This window comes from Chrysoperla carnea, chromosome 2 (genome assembly GCF_905475395.1).
Source record: "Chrysoperla carnea chromosome 2, inChrCarn1.1, whole genome shotgun sequence".
Classification (NCBI taxonomy): domain Eukaryota; kingdom Metazoa; phylum Arthropoda; class Insecta; order Neuroptera; family Chrysopidae; genus Chrysoperla; species Chrysoperla carnea.
In genome coordinates this window covers 50,767,167-50,786,081 of record NC_058338.1, presented here as the reverse complement: position 1 = coordinate 50,786,081, position 18,915 = coordinate 50,767,167, and the positions used below count along the sequence as shown (strand labels likewise).

The following is an 18,915-nucleotide window of genomic DNA, read 5'->3' as shown; positions in this document are numbered from 1 at the left end:
ATTTAGGACTAGAAATAAAAAACATAGGAATTGAAAAACAAGTGGTCTTGTTTAAGTCAATAAAGTCATTGATCCTGACAGTTGTTTACTAAAATAGGATATACTTATCCATAAAAAGACTCAAAATATATAAAAAGAAAGTAAACAAAATCATCCATCCAAGAGCCATAAGATCTGCGACGAGTAATAATTAATCTCCTAGGGGAATAATTACGATTGTACGATTAAGTATGTGTAAGGCAAAAATTGATTTAAAAATGGAATGGATTTTAATTATTTTGAAACATCTAGATCTTATTTTAACTATACCTGATATCTTAATATTCAATTTAACGTATAAGTTTTTGCAGTACATCTAACAAAGAAAACCTTTAGTATCTAAAGTTATGTTGTTTCGTTTATTGGGGCGAACATAATTATCGATTAAATAATAATTGGTAATTAAATGAATTACATTGAAAATACCTAGTAAAATTTGTATATTTTTATTTATGTATAAAATAATTATAAATAATAATTTTTCAATTATTTATACTTAAAATTAATAATGAACAATTAATTAGTAACTATTAATATAACATTTTAATATTAATTTATTTATGATAATTATTGAATTTAAAAAGGGCGTTACCTTTTTTCTTCAATAACAACTTGTTTAAATACTTGTACACCAGAGGACATTTGTGATTTAACTTCATGACTTCCTAATGCTGCGGTTCCATCTTTCGCAATAAATAATTGTAAACCAGAAGCTGAAAAATATAATTACCGTTAACGTATCCGTTAAAAATAGTTAAAATCTAGAGCGGCCAAGGAATTTCATTCAATTTTTCTTAGCAGAGAAGTACATTTTAAAGAAAAGGTCGCAGAATCCTTATGAGAAATGACGTACAGGTAATATAGTTAGGTAATTGTTAATTTGGCAATCAAAAGTGTCAGTGTGTCCAATGTTTGAAGAGTACTGTTTTCGAGATATTTGGGGCTAAAGATCCCTTTTTTCATATGAATTATTATCTAGTATTTTAAAGTTTCATGCGTTAATTCCTGTGAAAGCATAATCTGAAAATATTTTTTTTAAAAACTTACTAGTAAATTACTAGTATATATTTTTGCGTTAAATTTGATGCGTATTCAATCCCTGGACCCAAAACAGATTATGTTGGCTAAAAATATTCCATAGATTAGACTTATTAGTGTAGAGTATTAGTTTGGTCCATTTATAAGAACTACGAATTTCAACTTTAACCGCGTTTAAAACTATGCAACAAATAAAAAAAAATTCAAATAAAACCTGTATCTGAAGTATTTATGCACATTATCGATTTTTATTCGACTTTCTAGATTCAAAATTGACCGAGTTATGCCAATTTTAAGATCGTCCAAAAAAAATTGTTGACGATTTGACAATTAAAAAAAATTTTCAGACATTTTTTTATATTTAAGTTACAAGTTCCTTCATTATATAATTCAAATCCGGAAAAGAGTTAATTTCAATCGAGCGTGACAAAGTCTTTATATTACAAATTTTAATTTGTATTTAATGCGACTAAGAAATAGTCGAAGGCTAATAACCCCAGGAGTGGCAAGAAACTTGAAAGTAATTAAACAATAATTTCAATATTAATAAACTCACTTTCAGCAGCATCATCTTCCGGTTCCAAATTTGTTGATTTAATAATTTCTGCAATTAAATTTTCTGGATTGACTCGTGTAACTTCTACATGTCCAGATACTTGACTACCACCGCCACTTAGCGTTCCTAAATCAATAATTTCTTGCGTACGTTTTCGTCGTTCCAGTGCAGATTTTGCTCGATCCAATGATCCTGTTTCAGATAATGCCAAACTGCCTGCGCTTGGATTCCTATAAATCGATGTAAAATTTTTTAATTTTTAATTTTAGCAACATATAATTTCTTCTTAAATTAATTTTTGTTTACTTAGGTTTAAACATGCCTAAATGCTTTTAAAGTTTAATAGTAATTATATCTAATTAGTAAATGATAAACCCATAATTCTTTTACGTTTAATATAATTAAAATTATGGGGTTTTGTATATTTGTGTGGATTATGAAAAATCTTTTCACCGAAGGAAACATCTAAAGCGCAAAGTTAACTACCATCACCAAAACTCTAAAAAGCAGCACTCCCAGTTACGATAAAAGCTGCGAATGACTTCTGTCGACATTGCAAATGAAGTGCCTAATACAAAAGTAAATGAGAAGTTGAATTTGTAATATTCTCTACAAAAAAGAATTACTGTCAACGTCAAAATACGATTTTTGTGCATAATAAAAGTTGAATGACTTTAGCTATGAACATATTTTGTATTCTAACAAAGTGAAACATTTTTAATATAAATGTGACTTTATATTATAAATGTAAAATAACAAATATATATCAAAATGTGTTTGCAAATTAGACGGTTTATTTACGGAAAACGACGATCAGAATTTTATGTCAAGTAGAATTCTGTAAAATTAATATCCGTATATTTACGTATAATTGATATTCGTAAACATACAACTCCTTAACCTAAATATTTTGGAAAATATGTACTGTTTCTCCAATTAACATTGACGATTAACAATTCCCAACATATTAAATTTACAATACAAAATTCCCTCATGGCTGAGTGTCGAAATTGGCTTTTGCAAAATTGGCAAAATTCTCTTTGACATTCCCTAATAAAAAAAGTTCGATTCAATCAGAATCAATAGGAATTAATAAGGAATGTTAAATTTCTTATTCATTGTCCATTCATTTCGATTAATGAATCGAAGTTTTTTATTAGGGTTATAAACGATTACATTTGACATTTTATAAACACGTTTTGGCAATGACAAAAAACTTTTTTGACGAAATTATTCGTAATTCAACTTTATATAGTTATGTACAAATCGCAACGGTCATTCACAAATGATTCATATGCCTATACTTTCGACTAGAAATTGGATCCTTCGGACCTTTTTGGTAACTGGGGTTGCTGCTAGAATGCATGGCACCATCTAAATTACCATTATATGAGGCTTTGTATCCTAGCAGATATTTGTAAACCAGAGTTCTGTGGACAGTTCGAAATTTGCTAAATAAATTGTCCCAGCAAATAGCTCTATACAAATTTTTCATGCAATTCTAACAGTCACGGAAGAAAAAAATTGATAGTTTCTTAATTAAACGCTAAAAGTTTACTCGATTAAAAGCTAACTTTACTTTAAACTATAAATTTTTTGGTAGAAAGATAATCAATTAAAGCATGCAAAATGAAGCGAAAACAAATCAACAAATAACACAAAAAGAAGAAGGAAAATTAGGAAAAATAACGTTCTTATTTTTGGAGGGAAAAAAAACACACAACACAGCACAAACACAAGAAAAAAATGGTATGCGCCACCTGTGAACATTGCCGGTACCGCTAGGGCGACGTTGTTGTGGTGTGGAAGATACATCAGTAGATGATGTAGGTGGTATTTCATCTGGTGGACTTGTGGCAGCGGTTGAAGGTACTGGTGATAATTTACCTCCACCGCTGCCATCGTATAACTTGCGATGCGAGTGTGATAAACCTCTGTAACACAAACACACACACAAACACACCCTTAAAACAATAATGAATGAACTCACAAACAATTTTGCTGTATGATACAAAAACAAAAAAATATGACACTAAATTTTGATCTGTTTGTTAATCTAATTAGTGAATTTTGATTATTGTTAATCTATTTTGTAGTAATTTATAATACAAGGCATAATTAGGGGAAACTTTGGGAAAGGAAAGAAAAATATATGTATATTGCTATTGCTCCGAATTGACTTATTTTTCCACTTTCCGGGGACTTAACGATTGATGTATCAGCGGATGGAGCTGAGAAGAATAAGAGAATATTAATATTATGATAAAATTCATTCTTTATTAAAAACCTCGTTTTGCGAGAAAAAAGACTGAAGGTGAGTTTTTTTGTTCTTTAAATTGGCAACATTGTTCTTTAAATTGGCAACATTTTCCGGCGATAAGCTATATCAAACTTCTCAATTGATTTATGTTCAGTTTATACCATCATGAATAAACTTACTGTTACGCTAGAAAAATGATGAAAACTGACTGGGAAATGTTATATATCCTTTTTTAAGGTCGTCATAATCGCCCGTTCGAGCAATTACCTCGAAAAATTATGAATCGTTTCCATACTATACTCACACGGACAGGAGCCGGAAAAGTTATTTCTTCTGAAGTACTAATTTTGACGCCAACTGACATAAAGAGATTAAACATCAATTAAAACAACTGCTGTTAAGTTGTATTCATTCAGTTATGAAAGGTTTAGTGGAAAAATTGATCTATACACACTACCAGGATATTTATTGCATTTGGATCTAAGTAGATCCACAAACCATTATTGAGACGGATTTACGCCCATAAAAATCACTGTTTGGTGTAAGATAATTCTCTGTGAGGATACGTGAAATCACGAGTTTACGCCATAAAATCGATCGTAAAAACTTTTCCCCTTTTTCAAATACATGCCTCGACATACTATATGGGGTTTCCCAACGCGATCACATACGAATAACAGAACAATAAAGAGGATGAAATTTTAAGCAGAAAGTTTCTTTATTGTTTTAGATCCGATGAACCATTTACGAGCATCGTTAATTATCATTTTTAATTTTGGGAAAATATCGATTAATGGAAAATATCGACAAAACGAAATTTTGTTAATATTCAGGGATTTAGAAGAGAACAAATTATAGTAAATTTAATTTTTCAAAATTAATATATCAAAATAAAAACGATCATTAACAACTCTCGATCAGCGGACTTCAAAACTACTAAAGAAGTTTCTACTTAGATTTTCAGACTCTTCTCTTCGAAAAGGCTCGCTTTAGGTACTTGTGTAAATCATTTAGTAGTACGTCTTCACTAAAATCTTTGTAGCTTAATACAGACTAGCTTATATCATATGAATTTTCTTCGAATATCTATTCCAAAGTTATTAAATGTCCAGCTTATATCTGTGTTTATTTAAATTTCAATAAGCCTTTCCAAAGATTGAAGAAAATAAATCCCAACGATTAAATACGGCTTATTCGAATTATAATTGACGATAATAAATTCCAACTCTGCAACGGTGAGTATGGCTTATTCGAAGTATAATTGACGATAATAAATCGTTTACCTTTGCAACGGTTCATATTACTATTTATGTTTTTCCCAAAATAATTCTATGAAATATTCTTCCAAATAAATTAATTACGCTCAAAAACCTACTTAAAACACATTTTTCATTTTACGTAATTCCATAAAAAATTTTTGATTTTAGATAAAAAGGATAATCTGGATTAAATAAAAACAAGGTTTCATCATCGAATTATTAAAAATATTTAGCAAACTAAAATGATGAGTTATACGTACGTTATTTGAAGCCCAATGCCTTCTGGAAACATTTAAGATAGAAGCAAGAGAGAAAAAGTGATTGTACGAAAAAAAAAAAAAACAAAACAAAACAAAATCACATATTTAAAAAAAAAAAAGCAAGAACAAAGAAAAAAGAAACCAAAATGTGAGAATAGAGAAAAATGCTGAGATGAAATTTGAGAGTGTTTGATTTTGATATGAATAATTTTTTCAAGTGTTATTCTCGGATATTTTGAGTAAATATTATGTCTTTAATGTAATCCTTCGTCCCTTTTTGTAATTGTAAATGATTGTCTTAAACAAATATTTGATTATACTTAATTAAATTTTTAATTTATACTATAAATAAAATAATACATTTTGCCGCATATAATTTAGGGTGCCGTAGCCAATGGTTACATTTTCTAGTGTATGATTGCAACATGCTGCAAGTCGAATTCGTACCCATAAGCAATTCCACCGAAAAAAATTCACAAGACATGTTACAATCTATACGACACTCGGCTGGCAAAAATAGAAGTCGTTAAGATAAGCATAAAAGTGATAGATTTACCAATAGATATAGTGCAGTCGAAATTAATTAAAAAAATTATTGAATAGCAATAATCGCAAAAGTTACTTCTACTTTGTAAACTTTTAAATCTGCCAGTAGTCTTTGGGTGGTTTCTCGATGGATAGAGACACTGATGATCCTCAAAAAATACCATTTTTTATTGATAAAAAAGAAAAATACTATTTATTATTATTTAAACTTTAGGAGATATGTAAATTCCGATTCATTTTCTATTCTAGAAGTTTCTATATTGTTCAAATAACAATAAAATAAAAGTTCAATTGTTTATAAAATAACTACGTTACCCTATATTTAATATACATAATCTGAACAGACATTTGACGAATCTTTTTAATTGTTTAAGTAAATTAATAAAACATTTTTTTGTTACTGTCAATATAATAACTCAAGAACAAACTACATAGAATCCGAAATAGCCATTGGCACATAAAAGAAAATTTTAATTAATGCGTTCAATTAATTTTTATTTAAATATTTGTTCGAATCGATATACAATATTTTTTTTGTTCGAAATAAATCAAGTAATACTGTAATTGTATTAATTTAATTTTTTTTTATATTTTCATTTTCTCTCAATTTTTAAGTTTTTCTTTTTTTATATTTTACAAAATTAATATAGAAGAAACTACTATTCTTATTTTCCGACGAAAAGGTAGCATTCAAACATTACGTAGGCATCAACTATTCCATTCAATTTAAGAGAAAATTATAAGTAGCTACGTTATTTATTATTAAAAACCGAACACTACGTATCCAAAAACGGAGAGGATTATTCGGAATCGCCTTTTTTATAATTTGAATCTAACATTTAATAATCTCTTATCGCTCTTTTTAATTCGCTTCGCTTCATAAATCTGCCTACGTTATATTTGGAAATTGTAAAGCAGAAAAATTGTATGAAAAGGACAGCATCGATTTCATCGACTTTTTCTATTTCGAACATCCATTAAAATCCAATGCTTTAATATTTATGGTCAAGACAGACTCATTTTTTTGCTTACTAATAAACTATTTTTGGTTTAATCCCTCTCAAAAATTGATGATTTTACTGTTAATGAAAAATAGTGTTTTGTTTTGTTAATGAGATGATATAGTAAATTAGTTTATATTAATTAGCAATAAATTTATTTAAAAAAAAGATAAGGGGAAATAAAAAATAAACAAAAAATATTATAGATGTATAAACAAACCTGTTATTTTGTTGAGCAAACGCAGCACGCTTCGTACCAGCAACTGGACTAGGACAATGTAAAGATCCTAGTGAAACAGCTTTGTGAGTAGGTAAAGGACTTTTGGAAAAAGGACGATTTAAGGATGAACGTATTGGAGAACCAGGAGGTTTGAATACTTCATTATCTAAACTATTACGATCATTATTTGGAGTAGAATGACTATTAAGACTTTTTGTATCGAAACAATTCCTAGCCGATTGTGAACGTCGTTTCGTTAACGGTGTTAAAAAATTATGAATATTTTGTAAGATACCATTTTCATTTCGTACCGATTTTGATGGAACTAAAGCTAATTCAATTTTAGGTATCTCCACAAAATTATCTTTCTTTTTAGGATTTTTATTTTCTACGACAACCGTAGATGAAGCACTGCGAACTATTTGTGGCGGAGGTTTTGCGGTTTGTTCACTAACAGGGCGTTTTTCCACAACCGTACATGATTGTGATTTTCTTAAATCACATTGGAATTGTTCGTATTCAGCTTTAACAGATCGAGCAAAACTTTCTAAAATATCATTCGCATCAGGACCAAGCGTACTGTTAGGCGTAACAAATATATCATTGGAATCAGTACTAATATCAGATTGTTTCCTTGGCGTTGAATTAATACCATTCGATAATTTGTTACGCACAGTAACGTTAGCGCTACCATCTACGTCATCTACATCGGATGCTGGTGCAGTATCAAAACCATTTTGTAAAAAATTTGTTGGATCACAATAAAACCCTTTTGGAGTATGAAATAATTCATTATCATCTAATGATTGTGTATTTAATTTGATTGATTGTAATTTTGTATATTCTAATGCCCAAAATTTATTACGTTTTGGATCCATAAGTGTCATTGATGGTGATGGTGGGGAAAATGGTGGGGTTAAAGGAGTGGGGGCCCACACCGGCCAAGATGGCGACCTGAATAAACATACATCAGAAACACCATGCATTTTAAATTCTGTGTATTCCTTCATACCAATAATAAAAAAAATTAAAACTAAATTTTTTTTAAATAAATGTTAGTACCCCTTGTTGTAAAAATAAATATTTCAATTATTTTTAAATATTAGAAAACTAGTAAAATTTGACTATTTTACATAAAATACAGTTTTTATTTTATTAAGCTTATGTTAGCAAATTTTACGATCGTTGTAAACATTAATTTTAGAATGATTTTATATGCCATAAATTTCAATAGTGTGAGATAGTTTAATATTATTTCATTTAAATTTGTTATTTAAAATAAAATGGCATTTTATTATATTCATCCAAGAGCACAGGTGATACATTTAGAACACGGATTTAGCCCATCTAGTTAAATAGCTTAAAAGTATCGTCTATGATAGTTTTTTATCAACTTCAATCTCACTCTATCTTAAAGAATATCTTATAGCGTGTCTTGCAGCTTATTCCACCGCCAAAACGATCTGGTTTTTTGGAATTATTTTAAAAAAAAATACTTTCACGTTATTGAAATTTCAGCGTTGGTCAAAAATATTTTTTTTACCATTTTAAACAATATGATGTGGTCTAAATGTGTCACCAGCTCTTGGTCTATATATACGAAGGGGTTTCAAAGCTACCGCAATAGAAGACCAGAGAAATATAGAGCATGAAATTCTAAGAAAATTTAGAAATTTTGGGATCCGACGATAGAGAGAACGCGAAGCTTCCGTTAATTATTATTTGTAATATTGAGAATATCTCCATTAATATTTAAATTTTTTTTTAGTGTTGGATATTCCATTTTTTGAGGCTGCAGTTTACATAACATCACTCGGTAGCAGCTACTAGACCACTTCGCTGGACGATTTGGAAAACTATTGAATGAATTTTAAAGAAACTTCTAATAATATAGCTTGTCTATCAGAATACATAGAATATAATTTATAAAGATAAAAGTTATTCGGCCGCTTCGCTGGACGATTTCGAAAAGTACTGAATGAATTTTAATGAAACTTTATAATAATATAGCTCTATAGAGTATAATTTATAAAGATAGCAATTGCGCGACTAGAAAAATACTGGATTTATTTTAAATCGGCTTTATAGTTAATTCATTCATGTTGCGGGAAATAATGTTTTGTTTGCTAATTTGGTGTCTTAATTTAAAAAAATAAGCCAAGGAAATCATTTCTAAAATTTTAGTAGTACATAATTAGTAAAATTTGCTAAAATAATCTTAATAAAATAAGTAAAAACACATTTAAAAAGACTTGTAGATAAAATGTAAGAAAAAACGAACTTAGAACGAATGTAGTAAAAAAAATAAGCCGCGATTTAAAAACCATTAAAAAAACATTTTCCAAAGTTTATTCTATTTATTACAAACCTAATATGACCCGCAGAATCACCAGAACTTGACTGTCGACTATGTTGTGTGCTATAACCAGATGCGCGTGACATTTGGCTGGTAGTTGATGAATTTCGTGAATGTCCTAGCATATCTGGGGTACCACATGTAACGGTAGCCACTCCCGTTGATAAAGTATTCACATCGTTGGCTTCTTCTAATTCTGGTACTATATTTGTTGTTACTTCAGACATTTCGTTTGGTACTATCCCAGCATTTGCACCGGATAATAGTTCTAAAAATAAAAATATAATTTACAGATAGTTCGTAAAAAAGAAAAACGTTACCCCGTAGGTAAAAAAATTCTACGAAGAAGTTAGTTTCTGCGAAAAGACAAAATAATAAAGTAGGAGGTAAATGAAGCACTTGTGACGAACTGGTATAATTTGGGCTGCGACAATCAATCCGGAATAGCTTCTTGTTAATTTTAAAACATATAAAATGTCGCATATACAGGGTGTCCTACCTACATTTGGAGAGCACAGTGTATAGAGGAGAATATTCTAAGAAGAAAGTTCATCTACTGTTTTTGGACTTGATGTACCATTGGCGAAAGCAGACTTCAATGATAATCGATTTTAGAATCGAGAATTTCTCAATTTGTATTAGTACAATAGAAATTTTTATAAGTTGTTGGAATTAAAATTTATTACCATTTATCTCAACTTCATATTTATAAAGATATTTACGTTTACGTAATGTTCAAAAATACAGTCGAACAAAATTTGTATTTTAGAACATTCCGCGTCAATATCCCTGTAGAACATAAATTTAAAATTCGATCAAAATTTTACAATCAATTCAATAGTTCAATCTCCCTATTTGGAGGATGGGTTCGTAATATATTATTTAAAAAAAAAAATTAAAAAAAAGTTGAACAAAATTTTTGGCCCGGAACGATCTTTTTTGGTGGGTTTTTTTAGAAATTATTGAAAAATAAGGTGTTTTTTTGGGAAAACTATTGATTTTTGCTGATAACATTACAGGGGAATAATTAACGAAAATCCTTTTAAAATTCATAATTTTTTGTGGATTTTCAGCCCGAGAAATTTGTTTCGATGCCTTTAGAGCCCACCAACTCGATATTTCCAATTTATTTACCATATATAAAAGTTGGAAAAAATCTTCTAACTGACTTTTTGTCGCTATGAGGTGTGAATAATCTTACCTGAATTAAATAAAGCTGGTCGTTTTTTAGGTAAACTTCCAAACCCAGAACTTCCACTTGCTACAGATCCAGCTAAGGAACTACTTGAATAATCATCTGGCGTCCTTCCATCTGGTATAACTACAGTTTCAACTTCTTCAGTTGTACCTACAGAACTTGGAATTTTAGTTGTAGGCGACGGACTAAACAGAAATAAAATAAAATATTACTATCATCTTCAACTAATTTTAGGCCAGGATATACTTACACTTTAAATAATATATCACCAGAAAGCATATTCATACTAAGTGTAACTTTAAGCATACTATTATCAGATCGATGACGACTATCGTAACCTTCTAAAAGATATCGTCGTGATACTTGCCCAGCGCCCGCCAATTCAGCTAAATTGATATCACAAAAGCCATGTTTTAAGAATGAACGACCTCCTTTAATTTCTTTACGGACGGATACTCGTAATACACATGGTTCTAATACACCCGTTGAAGCATTTGCAGTCATTTTACAAGGGAATTCGAATCGTGCACCCCATTTTACTTTATGATCTTTCACTTCTTCTCTGTAACAAAAAAAGATATGTTAGATAATACATGTTAATGTTAATCAGTCTACATTCATCGAAAATCTTTATTATAAATATTCAATTACTGATTATGATATGAAATAGAAAAAAAATTAAAATTTGAACAAAATTTTATTGATTTTGTTTTCTCCATACTGGTTAGATTTCGCAGTAATCGAATGAAAGAAAAAATATTCTAGGATAGGGCACGTAAAAAATTCATGAACCCTATTTTTCTGCCGCGTAGTAAATAAGCACCTGAGTCGATGCGGAGTCGATTTTTGAGATAGAAGTGAGTTTTTGAGTGTAATGTGACAGAGTAATGAACACTGTCTATACATGGTATTTCAACAATTAACTCAGTCAATTGTTTGTTTTCACTTATTTAATTTTTTCTTGGTCTATATAAACAGTACTTAGTGAAGAATGAAGGGTTAAAGTATAAGTGTTTCATTTGATTAAATGTGTAACGGCTTAAAAATAATATTAAGATATTAAGTGTTGATTTTAAGTGGTTCCTGGTTAAAGTGAACCCCTTCTTACTTAAGTTATCATTTTTTTGATGTTGATGAAAACCAATAAATTACTTTTAATAGTTTTAATTGATGTTATTTTATAACGTTTAAGACAATGAGATAGATTTAGAAAAATATAGACCGGAAAAGATAGACGGAAACAAATTTCTGTAATAATGTGAAGAGCCTTGAAAAAGACCCAATTGAGGTCGACATACACCCTTGTTTAATTCTATCAAAATTATTTTCCAGTCTTTGTTACTTATTTTATAACAGCCTTCACAATATATTAATTGTACAGTATCATTGTGAGAAATATCGACATAAAAAATTTTTTTATCAACTTTTGAAAAAGCAGGAGCGTACCAAAGAGGTTCGATTTGGTTTACATTAATCTTATTCGATAATTCAATAAATTCTACTTTTGAATAGCTGTGCTTCAATGGTTTCTGCAAGGCATTTCAATCATCCGTGTGAAATATTTTTTAACTAAAACAAAAAAAAAAAAAAAAAAAAAAGTAACAGAAAAAAGTCTTAAACGTTCCGAGTGGAAATTCTCATAACAAATTGTTAGTTGATAAAAGTATAGCAACGTGGTCAAGGATCAAAAGTGAAAACTACCAGATAATTGCACCCATCCTTTTTTAAGGAGATTTGGTAAATGATTGCCATTGATGAATTAAATAAAAGAACAAAAGAAAAAATATTGAATCACTCGTGGAAAGAATTTCCGGATGAGTGTCTGAACAGTATAAATGGATCAGTTTCTTCTTTTTCTAACGTTAAATGCATGCTATTCAATTTATAAAGAGTAAGAAAAATTATATTTTTATTATACAAAGAAATTTGATACATAATAGTCGACAACAAGTCTGCTGCAACCATTAAAAAATCGATGAAGACTGAAGAAAAACTTACATTAAATGGTTATGTAGGAATATTTTAGAAATAGATTAAATATTTGTAGAAAATTTTAAATTTCTAAAAAAAAAACAACTCTCGAATCGCTCATGTTTGATATATTTAGAAAATTAAATTTACAGTTTTATATAAAATTAGCAGTTATCTAACCGCTTCGCTGGCAATTTCAACTTTAAAAATAAAGACTACTACTCTATAGCCTTCGTTTCCCTTGCCCTCACTTACGCCCCCATTTGTTCTCAATTTCATAGGTTTTAATTTTTTGGTACGGAACCCTATTTAAAAAAAATACAGCACATGTTACTCGCTGATAATAGGATATAATAATTTTTAAAATCGTTCCAGTAGTTTTTGAGTTTATTTATTACAAAAAAAAAAAAACAAACAAAGAAACAAACAAACAAATAATCAAATGTTTTGTCTTTATAATATTAGTGTAGATGTGGTAACGGCTTAAGAGGTATTACAGAATGTCCCAAATAGTTACATGCAAAGAGGTACTTAGCAATTCTACACAAAATTTTCAACCAAAAAGCTTCTTTGCAATTTTTTGAATTCGATATATACCATTTACGAGATAGATCTTTGTTAATTATCCTTTTTTAATTTGAAAATTTTGCGGTTAAAATTAAAAGCAAAGCAAAGTTGCACATAATAAAATTTAAAAGAATTAATTTTCTTTTTCTCTAACTAAATATTTGCGGAGATACCTCGGCATTAAGATATATACAGGTTGATAATAACTTTTAAGCTACATTTGCAAAAAATTGAAGCATGTGCAATATATGCTGAAAATTAGATCATTTTTCGCGGACAAACAGGTAACTGAAATTACGTTTATGATAATTCTATCTGGATGTTAATTATTTTTTTTGATCAACAAAAAGATAAAAATTGAAATTGGCAAGAGTAATGTTATTTAAAAACAGAATTATTGAAAAGAATAAATCTTTAAGACCAACTCTCCTTTAATGTTTCCAATATATTGTAGTAAAGTATATTATACCAAATTGAGTTAGATACACAAAATTTACAGCTCTATGTTTTTGATGACATTACATACCGGCGAGACACACTTCAGGCAGTTAGCATGTAAATATTTATATGGTAGGATAAAATGCAGTACCAAGGATATAATGCACATTGATTCATTTGCTTGTTTCTCGATAGAAATTGTGCCATTTTGTAACTATATGAAGTTTAGTAGTTATAATATATTTAGAAAATGAACTTTAGTTACAAGAAAGTAGGGAACGGATAAAATGATTATGAATATGCATTTGTTTTCAAGTACCTTCTAGAAAAAACATTTCGTAATGTTCAATTTTTTTTAAAAATTATTAATTTGTCTAAATCACTACTCATTGGTGGGTATTTTGTTATGCCATATTTCCGTTTTAAACATAACAGAAATGTTGAAGAAGAAGGTAAAGTTTGAAAAAACGTTCCGTGATGTATATACATATCTCGGATCAAGGAATATGCTACTGCTGTTCCACGGATGCATAGCATTGGGTACATTGCTGTACTATGGATTACACATTTTATACCATGAATGACACGGTTTTATCGATAGTTGTTATACCATGTATATGAAATATACCAAAGTATGCTAAGTTTAGTCTCAAGTTTGTAACGCTTAAAAATATTTATACTATGAACAAAATTTTGGTATACGTGTTCATAAAATCACCTAATTAGTCCATTTCCGGTTGTCTGTCGCCTGTTTGTCCGTCTATCATCACGATTACTCAAAAACGAAAAGAGATATCAAGCTTAAATTTTTATAGCGTGCTTAAGACTTAAAAAGTGAGATCGAGTTCGTAAGTGAGAAACATAGGTTAATTGGATCTTGGACCCATCTTGTAAACCATTAAGATAGAACAAAAGTTATAGAATAAAAAAATGTTAGTATGTATTATATGAGAATATCAGTTATATATATGTAACATGTATGTATGTGTAATGTGGCAGAGTAATTAACACTGTCTATACATGGTATTTAAACAATTAACTCAGTCAATTGTTTGTTTTCATTTGTTTTTTATTTAAATTATTGAAAAATACGTATTGTTGAGGAATAATAGTGGTATAAAAAGAGATTATTACCATTGCGATATTTAAAAAAATGGCTTTAAAAACACATACAAGTAAATTTTGATTCCTGGTACTACACTCCCCCCTATAAAAAACTAATAAAAGAATAAAGGATAATAAATCAAATCTTGTACGAGTCACATTGTGAAATAATCTGAATTAAGTTCCTTGAATGATAGCACAATGTAAAACAATTTAATATTTGCTTATATATTATTCAATGATTTTACTTCCATATTTGTTGTAAAATTAATTTGTTACCAAAAACTACGAAAAAATATAATTTCATGATACCGAGTGATTCAGCTTCGTACATCACTCTAGATCATTTGATCTCTTCGACTTCTCTGCCATATTGTTCTGTGGGTTCGGCATCCCTCTAATGGGGTCAAGTTAGCGCGAGTCTTTAGGTTTTTGAACATAGCGTTAGCGCTTTGATTAGAATACGCAAATTTTCTATGGGTGAAGAAATATCCAATTCAAGTTAATTGGCGTTCTACGAGTTCCGGCAAGACGTGGGTAGTTTTTTTCTGAGGATACGATAATCAAGAACAAAACGATTAATAGATAACCATCCTTGGGCGAAATGACCCAAGGAATCAATTACGAGGAGGAAATTTACGAGGCTGAATCGACATGGAATCAAAGAAAAATACTTTTCGAACTTTTAAAGTAGTCCTGAGCCTGAGCCAATTTGTTTATATCTTCCCCAGAGTTACGATATTGAATCTTATTTTAAAACGGCAAATAAGGACCACATATGTGATTGACATCTAAATCTCGCATGGATTTTTCTCGTACATCTCCCGAACTATAACCACATAACACAAATAAAATTGGTCTCCAGACAAATTGGTACACATTTTATAACACTATGGAGGTTTTCTTTGTAGGTTAAAACTACACGAATCAAATTCCTTATTCTTCTTTTTCAATATACTTTGAATAAATAAAATAGCAGCACGATGACAGATTATATATTTTCTTGGATAACATTCAAGGAAAAATCATCTCTTGTGTGTGTAAAACAGTTCTACATGGATGCTGTATGTTTGTTTATATATGTGAGGTGAAGGTCATTATTGTGTTAAAAGTCAGTCCAAGGACGCTATTGTTACACTGTATTGTTAGAGTAGGTTATGAACAAAGTTGAGTAAGTAAAATATGAGGAGCGAGAACAGGTGTCTAATTCGTATACCTAAAATCTTCGGGAACCATAAAATCAATGTTACCCGATTGAAATAAAGTTTCTTTCCTAATAAAGTTCCTTAAAAGTTCGAAATAAAACCGTGCGTGATTCATTTCCGATTTCCAAAAATGAATCTTTCTATTTGATTTTCTCATGATAGGTTTTCTCAAAATAGTCTAGAAAATTGATTTTTAGGTCAGCTTCAACGTCATTACCTTCACGCAAGGAGCCCTATATTTTTAAAATTTAACTTTTATTAAACCTTTGTTTTTCGAATCAATAGTGTAATGACATTGTAATTGCATTTCTATCAAATGTATGTACATTCGATAGATACGACTTTGCTTTGTATACAAACATTACCTTAGCAACGCCTGTTGTTTGTACTCCAGATAATTGCGGAATAAATTCTCAAATATAGTTCTTTTGGTTTTATTTCGTATTTTATTTCAGCATTTTCAGATGTAAGAGCAACCTCTTACAATAGAAATATTTCTAACTTTTGGGTGTAATATCTAGAAAACAGTTTAATTTAGGCAAAAAAACCGTCTGAGATCATCTGACTTTAGTTTACTATAGTCAGATGTTCTCAGACGGTTTATAGCACTTTAGTAACTAGGAGTTTGTATACAAATGTTTAGGTCAATCAGAATCTGGCAATATAGGTTTTTGATTCCTAAGAATCAATTCATACACACATGAGTCAACAAATGAACAGTTCCTCATATGTTGCATACTCAGTTACCTTTATAACCTGCTCTATGTATTATAATTTATTGTTTTAAATAGATATTTACATGAAAGTGATATAGAATTGTATTTTGTAACTTATATTGGGCTATATTCAGAGGTAAATATTATAGTAAGTATTAATTTAGAATATGCTCCTTGAAATTGTGGTTTTATACTAATTATGTGGTTTTTGTTATAAATATACATCTGGGTCGTTTTAATCCCACCAGTATTTTGAAATTGTGAATACGAGTAAGTCCGTTCTATTTTATCTATACTTCATATAATAATGCAGGATATTTATGAATAAATAATTTGAAAATAAATTAAAGGGATATTACGGTGTACTGTAACTTGAATATTGGTATAAAGAACGAAGCATCATTTCCGGAGCTGCTATTAACTCTTGTAATTTTTAAGAGTTTGATTGTTTGGAAACTGTTAGAAAAATAAACAACATTTTAAATTAAATAATTCTTACAAAAATACCAAACCCTGTTGCCTCAAGCATGAATTTATGCCAATTTTTGTTGATTATTTTCATTAAAAATAGCAATTATGCTATAACAATAGGCCATAATCCCGAAAACCTCATAGCATGAATTTTAGAGTTATATTCTCCATTAGCTTAAGACCAAATCAAATCGATCCGTACTAAATCGGAACATAAATCCTAATTTGATACGAAGTATATTAAAATTAGTGGCGTATGACGCCCCTGGAGACTTTCGCGTATTGTTCATCTGTCTAAGTTTGAAAATTTTTTCAATTAAGGTATTTTGAATGACATAAGAGGAAACGCGATATCTTTCTTACGGGAAGAATATAGTTCTCTACATAGTAGTATCAAACAGCGGATTTGAACAAACTTGACAAAAAGAAATATAATGATTTACTTCAACAAATAATTACAAAAATATATATTTGTTCGCTTTTTCTTCTAAAAAATATTATGGAAATAATAGGGGATCGGACTGAATTTTTGTTATCACTTCAGATGAAGAATTCTCACTTCACGAATAGAAAAAAGAAGTTGATTTTTAAAAATATTTACTAGTATAAAAGATATGAACGTTTAAAATTCCTAATTAAGTAAAGAGGAAGATACCCAAAAGTAACGTCATATACGTGGGTATCGCCATAGAGAATACATATAAAACTTTGTGTTGGTAAAAGGAGATGGGTAACCTTTGAATGAAATAGCTTATAGCTTCTTTGCTTTTCAATCAATTTTGTCATGGTATCAAGTATAGTTTTACATTTTTATGGGTAATATGGCCAATTGGACATCAGGATTATCCCCTATTCCTTATTAAGATCAAAATTATAAAACGATTTGAGATCTTAGGGTTTTTAATTTTTTTTTGGATCTCTGGTATGTTTTCCAAGACGTCATGCCTTGAACTTTATCCTCTTTCAATATTTAAATAAATGTCAATTAATTCAACCTCCTTAAAGTAGAAATACTTAAATCAATGAACACAAATGTTAAAACAGTGAATATTAATGTTTAGGATCATAATTATTGTAAATAATAAAATGATACTTTACAGGAATTTATAACACCCACAAATAAAATATTAAATAATAATAAACAATTGATCATGACTATCGAAATTTTGACATCACATGCTAAAATTTGAATTATGACTATCAATCAATTCATCATTTTGTTAAATTAATAAACAATTAAAATTATAGTTATATCATTTTTGAATAATTAATTATAATTAAAATTGAATCATTTTATTTATTAATATGCCGTAAAATGTTATCTTTTATTAAAAAAAATTTTTATACCCTGTATATATGAAATATACATAGTATATTAAGTTTACTCCCAAGTTTGATACGCTTAAAAATATTGATACTACGAAAAAAATTTCGGTATAGGTGTTCATAAAATCACCTAATTAGTCCATTTTCGGTTGTCTGTCCGTCTTAGTTTTAACAGAATGGCTTCATAAAATAAATTTCTCAATACACTTATAGTCGGAAAAGCAAATTCTTTTCTAAATAAAGGCTGTTGAAATTTTAGAAAGGCTTATTGATACCCAATGGTCTAAGCAAGCAGCATTGGCTAACATTATTGTATTTCCAATTTTATTAGCAGTAAAGTCAGTAGCGTTTCTCGAAACGGGATGATACACCCCATACCATTTC

General features: G+C 29.3%; 1 protein-coding gene across 2 annotated transcripts in view; it reads right to left on the bottom strand.

Annotated features, from left to right (window-relative positions):
• Window positions 1–627: 627 nt before the first annotated feature.
• Window positions 628–18,915, bottom strand: part of LOC123291816 — a 43,296-nt gene continuing 25,008 nt past the window's right edge. Inside the window, exons 2-8 of one of the 2 annotated variants that reach the window (XM_044872236.1) lie at window positions 10,984–11,295; window positions 10,737–10,918; window positions 9,548–9,803; window positions 7,180–8,133; window positions 3,394–3,567; window positions 1,634–1,863; window positions 628–752 (exon numbers count right to left, since the gene is read on the bottom strand). In XM_044872236.1, the coding sequence (XP_044728171.1) occupies window positions 628–752; window positions 1,634–1,863; window positions 3,394–3,567; window positions 7,180–8,133; window positions 9,548–9,803; window positions 10,737–10,918; window positions 10,984–11,295 (2,233 nt within the window). The remainder of the gene's footprint in view (window positions 753–1,633; window positions 1,864–3,393; window positions 3,568–7,179; window positions 8,134–9,547; window positions 9,804–10,736; window positions 10,919–10,983; window positions 11,296–18,915) is intronic. The other variant, XM_044872237.1, reaches the window with a different exon arrangement.